A 16,640-nucleotide genomic window follows, 5' to 3' on the forward strand; every position below is an offset into this window, starting at 1 on the left:
AAAAAAAACCCACTTGCTTCAATACAAATCTGATTTTGGTGACTGCTGTTTCAACAATTAACGGGAGCTCAAAATCAGCACTTTATGCCATTAAAAACAAGTGGGAATTCTGGTGTTCATGGTCCTGTGGCCGGTGGTTCCCTCCCTTGGGCCTGATCCAATGGAAAGACCTTAACTGAATTTAGTGACATTGCCTCAGCCCTTAGTACCTTCAATCCCCACAGCTTGTGCTCTGTATCTTCCCATTGGAATCTTTTTCTGAGAGTGCTACAGACGGCCGGTCTGATGTAGGCTGGAGTTATTCTCTATGTATCTCTCCGTGTCAGTCTGTCACATCACGCCTGCAGAGCTGGTATTGTGCGAGACCTGGCTGCTACATTCGCCATGGAATTGACGTGTGGGGGAAGGAGTCAGAATGACAAGATTTTAAAATGCGGGTGTCCTCGTTTTGCTGGGTTATTAAACATTTCAGAGCATCCTGAGTGCAGAGCGCCACAAAACTGAAATATGAGTTAGCGGCCAAGTGTAACTAGCACAGAGTGGAATAGCGCTGGCCAGGAGGCTAGGCCAAAATTTGCACTCCGATGACAGTTCTCCATTGTGACTGGAGTGCCTACAAGGGTGAAGCTTTAGGGAGCATAAGCCACTCGGGACACTTGGAGGTTAGCACTGGTCTTGGGGCCTAGCTCAACTGCACCCTGGGTCCAACAGCCCAAAGAGTGGTGCCAAGCAGAGCATCTGCACCCCTGGATTTGGCTGAATGACCCCAAACTAGAGACACTGTCTGGATGCTGCTCAGGTGCCATTGTCTTGGGAGCACATGGGGTCCAAGAGTTGGCTCCAATCCACAGGGAAGGACTCAGCCAGGGCTGTCACACCGTCCCCAGCAGAATCCGAGAAGCTGCTGGAGTCACCAACAGTTTCTATATCCATGGTAAAGAGGCACCATATAGGAACAAGGAGGAAAGTAAAGCTTCCCAAATGGGAGCTCCGTGTGCTGGACACAGTTAGGAACTAGTAGAAAGGGGGGGTTTGGTGGAAGCTAGGACATACCCTTAATCGTGGTGCTCTGAGCACTTGAGTGGCACATTGGAGTGGATAAGAAGTGGTAACCTCAGGTCTGGAGCAGAGAGATTCCCTCTGAGAGAAGATGGAAAGGGAAGTCCAAACAGCTGACCTAACCTCTTGCTTAACAACAGTCCCTTTTCCCTGCATTCTGTGAATAGATTGGAGCTCTCTCTGGGCGCCCAAGAGGCTGAATAAAACACAAAGGGTCTTCTAAGTGCTGACTGCTTTAGGCACATATTAGCTGAAATCTGCATCTCTAGCTTGCACTGCCTCCTGCTCAATTTGTAATGCCTCAAACTTCAGAGCTTTATGGAAACCCTCTGGGATTAAAGACCAGTTTGACCCAGGAGCTGAGAATTTGCAAAGACATGGATCTGACAGAATCAATGGAATGCTACTCGCCCTGTGCTTATAAAACTGGCTGTTGACACAGCTAGAGAAAAACCAGACTGGGAAATCCCTTGGGGAAAAGATTTGAGCCACATTACGGAGGACAACAGCCACAAGGCTCAATGCTCCCACATACTACTCCAATGATCAGGATATCCAATCCGAGGACTCAGCCCTGCAGGATGCTGAGCCCCCTCCACTGCATTGCGGCACCTCCCGAGAGATGGTCAGCTGAGTAGCCCGTGGGCAGAAGGGGGCACAGACTGGTTCCTGTATTGGTACTGGCACTCTCAGCAGAGAAACGGGTTAAATGGCGCTGAACACCCCACTCGCTCCTGGAGAAAGTCTATCTAGGCAGAGTTAAGCAAAGGTTCTGGGTGAAACCCTGCTAACTCCCCTTGGCTGTGCCAGATCTGTTCTCTGGCGGGAGGATTTCGGTCTCCAGGACTTTCAAGCCATCAGCGATAAGAATTCCCTTCAAAGCCAGGAGAGATGAAAAATAAAAGCGCTGGTACGCAAGGCAAGGCCAGCTTCCTACAGATTAATACATTCGACAGCTCCTTTCATTCAAGGGTTTCAAAGCAGCAGTAAAACACTAATTACACCTCACAACCCCTCTGTGAGGCCTGGAAGGGGGTATACAGATGGGTCACAACACCCCTAGGAAGCAAGAAAAGAGAGATATTGGAGTGGAACATGTCAGGTATTAGACTGTAAACTCTTCAGGGTAGGGACTGTCTGCAAAGTTGGGTTTGTAGAGTCCCCAGCACAATGGGGCCCAATTTTTGGTTGGTCCTTAGGCACAACTGTAAAATCAGGGGTCCCTGCGTCTCACTGCATGGAGGTTGGATGGGTGTCTTTGGACACCAGAGACCCGGAGAAATGCAAGGAGGAATGAGAACAGTCCACTGCTGGACAGCAACCACATCTTTCAATCTTTGTTATGGCACTACATGGATGCATCAGAAATAAATTACTAGTCGAGGTGAAATCTACCCCATGCTCGAGGGCAGAAGGCCTGTGGTAAGCTGAAGTCCCATTTAAGTGACACATAGGCCTTGTGCTGACTTTCTTCCCATCCAGAGTGAACAAACGTTTTGGGGAACTCAGCATCTAACTGCTGCCTTCACTGAAAATGTCTGATGTGATTCCCCCCGTACCCTTTCTTCAACTTCTTTACTTATTCCTTTTTTATTTTATTTTATTTATATTATTTTATTAGTTACTCGGTTTGTTTGGTTTTTTTGGTGGGACAACATTCCTTATTTCAGATCAAAACTCTCTTCCCATGCAGGAAATATGAATCTCTTCTCTACTCAAATCCACTGATAGCCAATATGTGATGTTTGAGCTTGTTAAAGGAACATGGGCAAGACAAAAATTATACACTTAAACAATTTTGTTTACCTCTGTTATTACTAACACTTGATATTATTAGAAATGGAAAGAATTTCAAACTGTGATTTCCTTTGCTCCATTTACACTGTCTGATCTCTTATTGTTTGCAATTAACTCAGCTTAGAAAACGAAAACTAGACCAGCCAGTTTCACTTCCTTGTTCTCGGCCATTAGAGCCACATGAGAAGATATTCTCCCTAATACCCTCTAAAAATTTTTTTTTTCTGCAAACATTTCTAGTGCCATGATATTTTGCAAAAACCTTTCTGCATTGTTACTAACTCCTGTGATTTTATTGAAAATTGTGCAATATTTGGCATTTTTCTTGAAGACCCAACTCCTGGAGTCAGGTGATTACTTGAGAATTTCAGCTTTCATTTTAAACAGAAAAAAAATAAGTTTCTAGCTCTCCTGGTTGTGGAGAAAAGCTGGACAAGCTGACCCCTAAAGGCTCAAAAACCAGAAGGTAAATTAAAAGAACCCAACTTTTATTATTCTCATTAGATCTTATGATTTTTAAGCCAACCTCTTGATTTTGGGGTGGGTCTGACATGTTTTTTGAATGTTGGAGGTCGGCAATACTGCTTTTTAAATGCCCCAACTAAATTTGTGCTTGAACTAATTCAGTTTCTTCCAGAGCCTCTTAATAAAGCCCTAATAACTGTAGGGCTAAATTGTAAATAGGACTATGCATCCACACAAGGGAGTAAAAACTCCTGCCCCCACTCCCCCCACCCATACGCACGATACCAAGCTTTTGGGGCTAGCACATAGGAGTAAGCAGGGCTATTTGCCTACTTACTACTTCCCCAAAGCAGGTGGATGGGAAGTGGCAGGAAACGGGACGGCCGTGCATCCCTCTCCCTAGTCATTGGCTGCAGTAGCTGAGCCAAGGGCAGGAAGGCAGAGAGGTTAGCGATTTACTCCCGGTATGGACCAGTAGTAAGTTACTATCCTCCCACCCCCCAACCTGGGAGCAAAGGGAAAGCAGGTTTCTCTGAGTTACAGCTCCTCCCAGGGCTACTCCTGTGGGTGCAGCTGAAAGACCACTCCCAGCTCAGGGTCAAAGTCAGACTCCAGGCCCTAATTCTGAACAGCACTTAAACATGTGCCTAACTTTAAGTGTGTGTATGTGCATCCCAAAGTTTCTCCTGTACGGGAAACGTGGGGCTGCTCCAAGGCCACTGGGTTGACCTAGGCTAAGGTTTAAGGACATCTGCAAGAGGGACTTGAAAACTTTCACCATCACCACCGCAAGCTGGGAAGATACAGCTAGCAACAGGCTGCACTGCACCAGGGAGTCAGCGAGGCTGAAGAGAGGGAGTTGAGAGAAGGGAAAGCAAAGAAAGCTGAGAAGAAAGTACAGCAGGCCACAGAGCGTTAGCAGTGCCCTGGCTTCATCTTCCGGCCCTCGCCTTAAGCCTGCATTAGCTGTGACAAGGACTTGAGAATTGGACTTTTTAGTCACTTGCGATGCTACAACACGGCTCCTGAACTGCTTCAGCACTTATACCGTCGTCCTTCGAGATGGACAGTTGCCAGGCAATATCCCACAATCCTTCGGAATTGGGTCCAAGCTCTGCAATTGTAAGATCTATGGGGCAGAGGCTCTGTCACAGTATTTGTCTGTAAAATGCCTAGCGTGGGGATGTTGCTATATAAATAATATCAACATTTGCTGTTATCAAAGGAAAGTTAAAAGCTTTCAGTCTATCCATCTGAATGCACAGATATGAGATGTAGGTATCAAACAGTAATTTAAAGATGGATCAGCAGGAAATTAAACTTAAGTTTAATTTATTCTAGGGCAAACTCAAAAGGTTTTATTTTTATTTTTTTTTTTTAGCAAATTCTATCACATAAATGTTAACAAAAAACGTCTGTACATTTGCCATGATACACTCAAAAGTTAAACAAAGAAGATATAAATACAGATATGGATGTAACATGACAAAAGCCAAAAAAAGAAGGAAAAAAAGAAAAAAAAAAAACACATGCGCATGAACACGGTGCCAACAAAATCATTTCTTATGGCTGACATTTTTCAGAGCAGTTTTTACTTCCCATTTAAAACATTATTGTTAGCAAAGTCCTGCTGTATTCTACAGAGTTTTATTTTCTGTCCCTTAATATGTCATATTATGCTTGATAAATAAAGGGATGAGGAGGGGGAAAAGATTTAGATGACAAAGATGCGAGTTACGTTACTTATACAGGTTATTGGTAAGCTAGTAATAAGCAATAGAAAAGAAGTCTTGTCTTGTCATCCAGGCAAGCACACATAGTGTACCTTAAGAAAGCCACATGCCTCAATAATTCTGCACTACATGAGAGAACTACAGTACTTAAAACTGTGAGGGGGATGTATCAATTGATTTGCTCATGCCCACGGAGCACTGGTACAACCAATGATAGAATGGCCATCCTTGTCTGAGATTTAAGCAACCCCACAACCACAGGGTGCTGGTCTTTTCACAGTTCCTCACAGTCAGACTTTATAAGCATGGTGGGCAAATCAAAGAAACCTTTTTCTTGTAAGATACCAAAAACTGAAGCCCCGTATAATGGGCAGCAAGAAAAAGGCAGCTGTTGTAGGCAGCTACTGCTGGGAAAACATTAACACCTGCCTCAGTGTCGCAGTGATGTTTTGCCAACATGCAGATCCTTCTCTGCAAAGGTGCCCGGAAATTGTCAGATTTGTAGCCAGAGAGACCTTTATGCTTGCGAAAGAAAATATGATTGAACAGCTTTTAGAATGCAGAACACTGGAGATCATACAAGTGACATTCACAGCTAGCCCTTTGAGTATTTCAAAGGAAAACCAGGTCATGTTCAAAACTCTAAACCAACCTTACTATGTACATTATTCGCAAATGAATTTATAAATAATCTAAGCAGAATGCCTCCTACTATATATGGGTATAACAGACATCTAGAGTACTCAAAGGATGAACAGTCTTTGATTGACTTGTGTAATGAAACGAAGTATCACATTAATGAGCATCTGTTGATAAACAAAACAGTATCTGATTAAGAAAGTAAGGCCTGGTTCTGTGATTTGCAGCCCCAATTATGCTAATAACATCTGGAAATACAAGCTCATCAGTGAAGTCTCAAAGCAGCAGCAGCAACATATTTCACATGTATTTCTAAGAGACGAGTTGTTAATTCGTACTGTAGTGTCAGCATATGCAGTAGGTCAGTTTATGGACATTACAGTGCATTCACTCAGTGCATACTAACAGTATTTTATAAAATATATAAAATCATTTCAGAAGGAATTCAATTCTCAGAGATCTGCTACAGTGTGCCATTCAAACAAACAAAAAGCAAACCGGGATGGAACAAGATATGTCAGACAGTTGAAAGGACTAAGCATGCAACACAGTCAATTACGCAGACATTGCATTCCCCTTCTGGGGTATGGACCTCAGAAGACGCTGAACTGAGATGGGAAAAGAGACTTTTAAAATACTGACTGTTAGGAAAGCAGTTTGAAAATAAAACTCCCTAAAAATTCAAACACGACAGCTCATTGCTGCCAACATACTGATTGAGTATTTCCTCAAAAGGGAAAATTAATTCACATTAAACTAAAATAATTCAAATCATCCACAACAAGAATTTAAAAAAGAAGAAGAAAACCTCTAGCAAGCGTCTTGAGAAGGGGTGAAAGTGAATGGCCCACGCGAAGGGAAATTGGATTTTAATGGCTAGCACAGGTTATAACAGCCTCCCTCCAATGAAGGCATTTTCGAGTCTGCGGTGAGTCTTTGGGGAAACACCACAATACAGGCTAGTAAAGATCCTTATGATCTTATGATGGAGTTACATGCAGGAAGAGCACCAGACAAATGGCCTGATCCTGCAGCCAATGTAGGATCAGGCCCATCCTGAAAAATCCAGGAGCCGGACTGTCCCTTCCACTTTGTCACACAAGGGATGAAAGAGGCTGAAAAACCTGCTGCTTTGGGGCCTGATTCTGCTGGGTCCTGAGGCAGCCTTAACTGTTATTGATTTCAATGAGAGCTGAAGGCCACTCAGCACCTCTCAGAATCAGGTTTTTCAACAAACTGATTGGGGGACATTGAGTCAACATGGCATTAGCCTTCCCTGGGTGGGTGTCTACGTGGATTCCATGATGCTCTGCAGGGGATGTGCAGCGCTTGGGAGCGCCCCTCTGCATGGCCAACATGCAAACAGCAGGGACCCAAGTAAAGAACGCTGATGTGGTATATTGGACTGGGGCTGGGTTGGTTCTAAGTTTTCCCCTTGCTGATCAGTCCATTAAAGAATTGCCCCAGCCTTCCCTATTACAGGGGCCTGATCCTGGATGGGCTGAGCGACACCATCTCCACTGAAGCCAATGCCAGCTGAGGGCACTCAACACCTATCCAGAGGTGCTAAGTGCCTTGCAGGATTGTACTCTGGTTCTGTCGGTGAGGAAGAGGTTAAAATGCTGGTTAACTACATTGCAGGCTTTTTAGGCACAAGGTCGTGTGCGGGTGTGAGGAGATGGGGGTGTTGTCTTATTAAATACTAGGGCCAAGCCCCATAGCAAGTTTAAATTTACAGGAATATTTTGTCCGGTTAAGACTTCTCCTTTACATTTCCTGAGCCAAATGAGGTTCAGAAGTGTGGAGGGGAATGGCCCATGGTAATTACGGCTATTCATTATCCATCACCAGAGGTGTCAAACCAGAGTTGTAGATCAGATCCTTTCAGAACAGACTTCAACAAAAATAAAGATTTCTCGGCTAGTTTCACAGACTTTAGCAAGTCTCCACTGTGCAGTCCTGATGACAAACCCACTATCCTGCCTTTAAAATTAAGCCCCAGGGTCTTCTGAGCAATGGAAGAAGGTGGAAGGCAGGGCTGATGTTAACACTGTTAGTTAAAGTCGGGAGACCCAGGCTGCTCTTGTTAGACAATACTGGCGGGTGAGGAAAAGCTACAGAGAAATTCTTAGCCCATATGGAAATCTGGAGCTTTATCTCTCATTAAAGGTACCTATCTGTCTTAAAGAGTTAAAAGCCAGAAGCATGGCAATATTTGCAAAGATTTCATCATCAAGATCTTGCAGTTTAGGCGAGTTTCAGATCAGAGTTATAAAATGGGGACACACCACAGCACTTGTGAGGTGAAGGGTCTAGCCAAAATGGTTACACCCAGAGGAAAAATTGTTTATACAGCAGGTAATTAACATATTAAAAACCAAAACTTTGTGTCAAATTAACTTAAAAAAGGATTCATTTCACTTTTAAGCATGAACATGTTATTTGAACTCAGTTTTGAAACACTGCAACCTAAACATATGGTAAAGATTTCAGCTGGCTATACCAATATGTTTAAGTATGGCTTTCTATGGTTGTTTTTTCTTAAATGGGGACTGCAACACAGGCCTTGCTTCCTTTACATTCAGTACCAATAAGAGTCTACATAAAAGCTTTAAAGGACTAAAATACTGATTGCAATAAATATCTGCATGGCCTCCTTTAGCTGATGGGACGTGCCAATGAAGAAAGGGTAGCAGAAAGGTCTCTGAGAGGCACCGCTGATTGCTTCTAAGTCTACACACATGTCCAGATATCTCCATTAACTGTGCGTTGAGACATCTGAAGATGAGCTGCTGTTACTATTGGTGGTCTGGGCCCTCTTTATGTACAAGTTTAGTAGCTTCATCTGGAAGATAAAAGAAGTTAGGAGAAGATCAAATAATCCAGAAAAGAAAAACAGCAAAAGTTCACTGGAAATATTAGGGCAAAACCCTTAAATGTGGATCCTGCAGTGAGTTCTGTGTGGGGCAGGGATCTGCCCATGAAGGATGAGAGTATAAATCCGGTGATAACATGAAAACAGATAGTTACTAAAATAAAAAAAAATGTCATAGCAGGAAAATATCTGGGGAGAAATCCTGTCTCCATTGCAGTGCATGGCAAAACTCCCACTTCAGTGAGGCCTGGATTTTTACATTCATTGTTGGCATTTTTCAGGGCTCCAATCTGTGTGGGTAGGGGTCCTACCTGTTGCTCTCTAGAGATGCAGGGATCCACTCACACAGAACAGACTGCAGGGCCGTAGCCTATATATTATGAAATGTTCTGGATTCCACACAGTCAGTGAAGACACAAGCCAGCAGGGACATGTGGTGTAGCCACTTAGTTCTTCTAGGTAGGACAGTGCTGGATTGAGGGGTTGTCTTCCCTGCCCAGTTAGCTCAAGCTATCACGAGTGTTGCCCCTAATCTGACTCCTGTGCATACACAAATATGGATTGAAGCTTGAGTGTTGCCAATGCTCAAGCCAGTAAGGTCTCAGTTACTCATTGCTGCTAATCCAAACACACTGTGCTGCTCAAGTGTTGTTTTGCAGTGTGGCTGCTCTAAATCAGGCAAGGCTAAACTAGAGAGGAGTGAACTCAAGAGAACTAAGCCTGCAATGAAGACAAGCCTTCAGTTGCTGAGAGCACACACTGTTCAGTTACCTAGCAGAAAATATTCAAAAGGCTGTAACATTGTGCAGATACCTTGCTTCCTGTGAGCTGTGCAAGATGAGGTTTCAGTTCTTCTCCAATTACTGAATAAATTGCCACTAGGCAAAACACACTGGCTTTGCGAACGCTGCTCTCTGTATTATCGTAGCCCTAGACCAGAAGAAACAAAAAGGTCGTACAAATCAAAGGTCACTTTCCAAGATCTTTTCCAATCAGTTTACTAATGGGCTGGTAAACACTTTTCTTATGCTTGGCCATAGGGCCTGATCCAAAGTCAACAGAAAGACCCTCACTGAGTGTAATGGGCTCTAGATTAGGCTTGGGAGGAACTGTACCTTCAGTGGTGTATTTTGCTGGATCTGAGTTCTTTCTACTGCTATCATCAGTGATGAAGTTTCATAGTGAGCTCTGGATCCATAAAGGGATTAAACTAACACTGAGGGCTCAGTTCTACCCTCACAAATATAGAAGAAACTCCCATTGATGCCCGTTGGGTTGTAAGTTCGTAGCGGAAGGAAGAATTTGGCTAATACAGTGCCTAAGTCTTTCCATTGACTTCAATGGGCTTTGGATCAGACCTTAAAAACTTGATATGGGAAAGTAATAAAGTCCCTGCTGGGCATGAGTTTGGCAGGATCGGACCCAAAGGCTGTTTTGTGAAGTGCATTAGAATACTCAAATGGAATCTCTCTGTTTGTTTGTAGCACTCAAACCACCATGGCATCGAAGTGCAAATTATTACTATTGTGTACTACTGTCATGTCTTTTTAAGACAGACAAGGTGGGTGAGATGTTGGTGAAAGAGACAACAGAAGATGGTCCAATAAAAGATATTCTCTCAATCACCTTGTCTCTATTATAGTCTGGGACCAACACGGCTACGACACTACAAACAATGAAAGATTTTTTTTAAGATAATTCGTTTATGCATGTCAGATTTATTTTGAAATAGGAAAAGAATACTACACTAGGCTATGTCCTGTGCATATCTGCCAGGCCCAGCTGTTCAGATGACCTACATTACAATACACTTTCTGATCAACTTCAGGCAGGAACTTCTTTGAGAAAGTACATCATGTGCTCCTTGGGTCTAGCGAGCCACATGTCCAAACATGGGAGAGACCTCAGACTATCCATCAAGCCATTGCAGCTCTATGGCTTGTGATGCTAGTTCTGCACTCAAGTGATCATTGGTCAATGAACAGCAATGAGTAACACATACACAGCCACTTTGGTGGACTGCACGCTACCCCTGACATGTCGTTTCACATTTTAGGGGAGAAAGGAAGCTAAATCTTGTTATTAATTTGTAAATAACCCTCCCCCCCCACCAACTGTTCTGAAGCGCATAACAGTTTGCACTTCTAGAGCAGATAGGTACTGATCTGGGTCTCACGACAGCAAGTCCTGGCCCTGCTGTGTGATCTAGGGCAAATCACTTCCCCTCCCACCATTTTACTGTCTTGTCTGTTCAGCTCTAGAGGACAGGAGCGGTCTCCCACTATGTGATTTTATAGCGCCTAACACAATGGGCCCCAGAAGTGGTCAGCTAATACAATATAAATGTTAAAAATATGTAATGTATTACTATTAAAATGTGTAATATTAATAATGATAATAAAGGTGTTCTTATTACCTGAGATGCCATTACAAACTGGACATTTACCATCCACAGGAGTTAAATGTACGGGTATTTCCCATTCTGAAGGCACATACTGCCATTGTATCACTGTCTACACACAGTTTTTATACCAGTTTAATGATTTTGGACAGGGTGGTGTTTTCTACTGCCATAGTTACATTGCTATAACCCCTAGTGTGGACTCACTTATTGCAGTATAAAGGTGCTTATACTGGTATAGCTTGTCCCCCTTCCCAATAGAAATAGCTGTACCACCACAGGGACTTGTCTACATGGGGACACCCAGAAGAGTTAAGGCAAACGAAGTGAAGATGTGGAAGTTAATGCGCGTAAGTTAAAGCATGTTAAACCCAGTCTGGATGCTCTCACCCGGGAATAAAATAGTTTGCCTCAGGAGGATTAAATTACAGCGAACTGCAGCCACTTTACTCCTGAGTGACAGCATGGGGGGCTGCTTAACATGCTTTAGCTTATGTGCACATTAACTTCACACCTTTGCTTGATTCACTTGAACCTTCCCAGGAGTCCCCATGTAGACATGGACTAGCGTATGTCTACACTGCAACCAGAGGTGCAACTGCAGCTTGGGTAGGCATGTCTGTGCTGGCTTTGATCTAGCTGGCATGGCTAAAAAGAACGGTGAAGGAGCAGCCCCATGTATGAGCCCACTTGGAGTCCTAGGTACAGACTTGAGTTCCTAGCCTCTGCTAGGGTCTGTGCCACTGTATCTCATGCATCTGATGAAGTGAGCTGTAGTTCACGAAAGCTTATGCTCAAATAAATTGGTTAGTCTCTAAGGTGCCACAAGTACTCCTTTTCTTTTTGCGAATACAGACTAACATGGCTGCTACTCTGAAACCTGTATCTCTACTGTTATTCTTACCTGGGCTAGCTAGATTAAAGCTGGTACGGGTATGTCTATCCACGCTGCAATCCCATTGCCGTGCACACATACTCAAAGGAATCTTTTTACCTGTATAACCACATCTACATTAGTGGGGTTGTACTGCTGTAACTATACTGGTATAGCAGTACAAATATTACTGGGATAGCAGTACAACTTTTATGCGCAGACGAGGCCTTTGGCAACTTTCATTATCCAAAATTTCTTGTTAGTGTTGTGTGTCTGTAGTTATTAATTACAATGAAAATTATCCAAAACATCACACACCAGACACATTCAAGATGCTGGATAACAAGTTGAACTTTGTAGCCAGACACAGAAGACGACTGTGTGTGATTTCATTTTGTAATATTTTGAAAAGTCTGAAATAATTTATCTGGTGAAACAATCTTGAATGATTTTAATCATTAATCATAAATTACATGATCTTTTTGTTACCTTAATGATAGTAGAGGGAACGGACAAAAAAAAAAAATGGGTAAGTAAAACCTAAGTATGTATTTGATTGCCCAGTAGACAAAAGGCCTAACTTATCTTTAGTGCAACCCCACTGAAACTAGGTAAGTTAAACCAGGGATGAATCTGTTCCAGGGTGGAGTTACAGTTTAGTGTTTATAATGTGGTTATTTGCAATGAAAGGTGGAAATGAATAAAACGTGGCCAAAGACTAGCATGTAAACTGGAGCTGGCCGACCACTAAATGTGAGGGCTCATTCTGCAATGGTTATTATATGCAGCCCTTGCTCCAGAATACATCTCATTACCTCAGTGGGAATTCTGCCTGAGTAAAGACTGTTGAGATTGCATCTCAACTTGTTCCAAAAGGACGTTTAAAGAATCCTCTATCCCAGATGATCTTGCTGAATGGAAAATATATTACCCAGTTGGTCTAGCAGTTAGACAGAAAAAGGCATATCTAATTGAACACAGCCCAAGATAACATTCACTGAATTGAATCTTCTATCGCCATACCTCCCATACACTGACCTTTATGTTTATTCCTTTTATTTTATTTTAATTTTTATTCCATAGGTAAGTGACGATAACAAAACTGCAGCACTATGTGGCACTGGAGAGAAGATCAGGAACCATACTGAGGCAAGTGACAGTAGTTGGTCTTTGTGCGCCCCCAGCCCAAGGCTGACCCCAGCCTGAAATACATGGCTGTTTTTTCAGACAGAAGAATCCTTTTGAACTTTAGTTGTGTCTCTCCTTACAAAAAGAGAAATGCTCAGGGTGTCTCTGTTCCTGCCTCGTCAATTCTCTATTCCTTCTGGTCTCATCTGAAATCCCCTTTTGACACTTCTCCACGCCATTTCTTTCCTAATTTCAATGTTGTAGCTGTATTTAAGCTTTGTGAATTGTTTTTCAGATAACATGTGCATGAAGGAAGCTCTGTACAATGAAGTTGTACTGATGAATGACATGAGACAAGAGCCTTTTGCCTATTCCAGGTAACAGCTAAGAGACCTTTTTCAAATGTAACAGTGATGTCGGAAGCCTTCACCTCATGAGACTGTGGGAAAACTGACAAGACGATTGATTGATTGATTGATTGATTGATTGATTGATTGATTGATTGGAGGAGGAGCGCAGGCGCTACCTTGGAAAAAATGTTTGGGTTCTGTACACATTAGTGCAGGGTGAATCAGTCACTGAAAGCCAGGAGGGAGTTCACTGGCTCTATGACTGAAATTTACTAGAAAAACGAAAGCCACAAAATATCTCAGAGGACACGAATCGAGAGAGAGACAGGGCTCTGCAGTCTCATTTTCACAACATGCTCTGACATCAAGAATAACCTTAGCTGCACTTAAGTATTTACACTACGTGTTCCAACAGCACTTCTGTTCGAAGAGAACAAGAGGAGAACCTCGATACCGTAATTTACGTTTATCCTGAAAAGTCATGGTTCATTACTCTATTCAGAGTAAGAACAGGTCTCCACTAGAAACTGTTTCCAACGTAGCAATGTCAGTTAGGAGGGTGATTTTCTGGTAACATTTCTCTTCTGACAAAACCCCAGTGTAGATACGGTTACACTGTCACAAAAGTGCTTTGGACAGATGATCTTATTTCACTTGAGAAACTGGTAGAAGCTATAACGGCAAAAGCACTTTTTTTGCCAGTATAAGCTGTGTCAACACTAGGAAGGTTTGCCATTAGAGCTATGCTGGTATATCTGTGCCAGCTAACCTTTTCTGGCCTCAGTGTCAGATTCTGGCTGGCCTTTCAGGGGTGCACAAAATGGGGGAGAAAGGAAGTGCAAAGAGCCTTTCCCTCACTAATGCCCTGCACAGGGGTCAGCTGCAAGGCCGCTGTGGAGTGACCACTGCCCCACAGGGGAGAGCTGGCAGTGCCCAGCAGAAATGCATGCGGCTTCCATTTACACAGTGGCAGCACTGCCATTGGCATGTGTGCTTCCTCGGAGACCCAGGAATAGTGACTAAGTCCGCTGGAATTCTGCCTGAGGAACTCCTGCTGTAACCCATAGGGGTGTGCCTTTAGGCCATAACCTGACCCTGGCCTTGTACAGCAAGATCCTTCTCCAGCAACTTGAAAAGGAAACAGATCCCATGAATGTACCTTCAAACTAATTCTGCTTTTTAGGATGTAGGGATCACAGTCATTGTAGCTGAGCTATTCCCACACATTTCACTGTGGTATACTGATTATTAGTATACTTGACATTGTTATCTTTAAAGCACTGCACCAACATTATCCGACTGAATGACTGCAACAATGACTTTCTGTTCATGTAACATCTTCCATCCCGAAGGATCCCAAAGTGGTTTGAGAAATATGAGAAAAGGATCTGCATGATCAGGGTAGATTTCTAAGGTGGTAAGAAGGTCACTGTCAACACTAAGAGTTTAAAAATCATGAGTCAGTCTCCAAAAAAACATGAGACTGGCTTAAAAATGATGAGATTACAAAAAATAATAAATAAAAATAATAATTTTTTATTTGCCTTACAGTTTTTATGCCTTTTGGGTACATTCAGGTCACTTTTCAAGCTTCTCCACAACGAGTGCTAGAAACATTTTTAAAATGAAAACTAAGATTCTCCTGCGATCACCTGACTCCAGGAGGTGGGGCTTTAAAAAAACAGCAACTATTGCAAGAGTTGGCAACACTGCTGGGGCTCAGGCAATGGTAAAAATGGTGTTGGAAGGATAGCATAGGGTAAAGCTCTGACATCACTCTAATCCTCTTGAGGTTGAAGAGGAATTAAATGTTATTTTCAGCTTCTTGAGACATTTCTTATGCTTATTCTCTGTGTAAAGGACATTGTGGGAACTTACAGGCCTAACCCCCCACAAGAATGTATTTCTTTCCATAGTCATCCTTGTGACTCTCAGATGTCATCCTATCTTACTCTTTCCCTGGATTTCTATCTTTCTCCTTTATAGGATAACCACAGTGCCCAGCACTGCTGCCTGCCTAGTGTGTGGGCAGAGAAATAAATTACCACTCCCACACAGTCACCAGTGAAAGTGAAAACCACAAATATTGTAAAATAAATGCCCTGCCTTAGTGTTGGCAAAAAACACCTGTACCCCACCCAGCTTCTATTTGGTTATGATAGGTGTCCAAATATGAATTGGTCGTAAAGTTCAGGGTGCTAGGAAGTGAGGAGGGCTTCATAGCCTACTTGGAATCCGACACAGGCTTACAGCCGAGTCCTGAGTGATTCAGCAGAATGACAGAAGAACCTCTGATCTACCTATGTGAGGGTCACTGTTTAGAATGTACAGAGCCTGTATGAGACAGGAGCTAAATCCTGCCCCTGGTTATGCGTGGGGCTTGACTGCCATTAATTTCATTGGGAGCCATGCACATGTTTCCAAGGATAGAATTTGAACTGAAGAATTGGATTTTCCCATTCCTTAGACTAAAGTATGAAGACAATGATAAAGACTAAAAAGAGAACTACAAATCTGCTTTAAATTTAAATCCAAATGCACCAGATTCAGGTTGCAGAAGCTCCCATATATTCTGTTAACCAGACATTAGAAAGAAAGAAATGATACTTTGCCCTGAGTGTTTGTACATTGCTAGCACGACAGGGACTTATTCTTGGTTGGTCATTAGGCACAATCAAAATAAACATAAACATAATGATGATGATTAATACTAATAGATACCTGTAACAATCCAGGGATGATATCAGGAAGGAGCTGATGTAAAGATTCTTTTGAAATCCTTTCAATGACTTTTGTCTGCATTTTGATGGCAGCTAGATTAATGGGGTAGTCAGCAGTTTGAATGATGGGGCAGAGCACTTTGATGCACTGTTCAGGGTGTATGGAACTGGCCAGGGTGGAAGCAGCTTCCTCAGCAGCTCTGACAACCTGGAATAAAAAACAAAACAAAACATTAATGGGCTCTCACTTCACAAGCAAAATAATCCTCCACGTGCCAGTGAACACAAAGAAACTTCCACCGATGCTGTTCTATAATAGACCCCGTACAAGTACAAAAGGCATTCTTGAGGACTGGGGGACTCAGGGAATTGGCAACATTTGCTTCCAGCTACAAATCTATTGCAAGCAGGCCAATAAGTGACTAAAAAACACTACCACTAGTTCACAGATCAACAGATTTTAAGGGCAGAAGAGATCATTTGATCTTCTACTATAGCTTCCTGCATAGCACAGGTCACAGAATTGCACCAAATGACCCTGGGATTGATCCCAATACCTTGTTTGACCAAAGGACATCTTTAGAAAGTCCTCCCGTCTT

General features: G+C 42.9%; 1 protein-coding gene across 1 annotated transcript in view; it reads right to left on the bottom strand.

Moving 5' to 3' along the window:
• Positions 1-4,693: 4,693 nt before the first annotated feature.
• CLASP1 (cytoplasmic linker associated protein 1) overlaps positions 4,694-16,640 on the bottom strand; it is a 266,679-nt gene continuing 254,732 nt past the window's right edge. The window contains exons 37-39 of the mRNA XM_084643407.1: positions 16,043-16,249; positions 9,382-9,498; positions 4,694-8,538 (exon numbers count right to left, since the gene is read on the bottom strand). Of these exons, the coding sequence (XP_084499533.1) occupies positions 8,452-8,538; positions 9,382-9,498; positions 16,043-16,249 (411 nt within the window). The 3' untranslated portion in view covers positions 4,694-8,451. The remainder of the gene's footprint in view (positions 8,539-9,381; positions 9,499-16,042; positions 16,250-16,640) is intronic.

The sequence above is a fragment of the Lepidochelys olivacea genome (assembly GCF_965140295.1).
Source record: "Lepidochelys olivacea isolate rLepOli2 genome assembly, chromosome: 11".
In the NCBI taxonomy this organism is placed as follows: domain Eukaryota; kingdom Metazoa; phylum Chordata; order Testudines; family Cheloniidae; genus Lepidochelys; species Lepidochelys olivacea.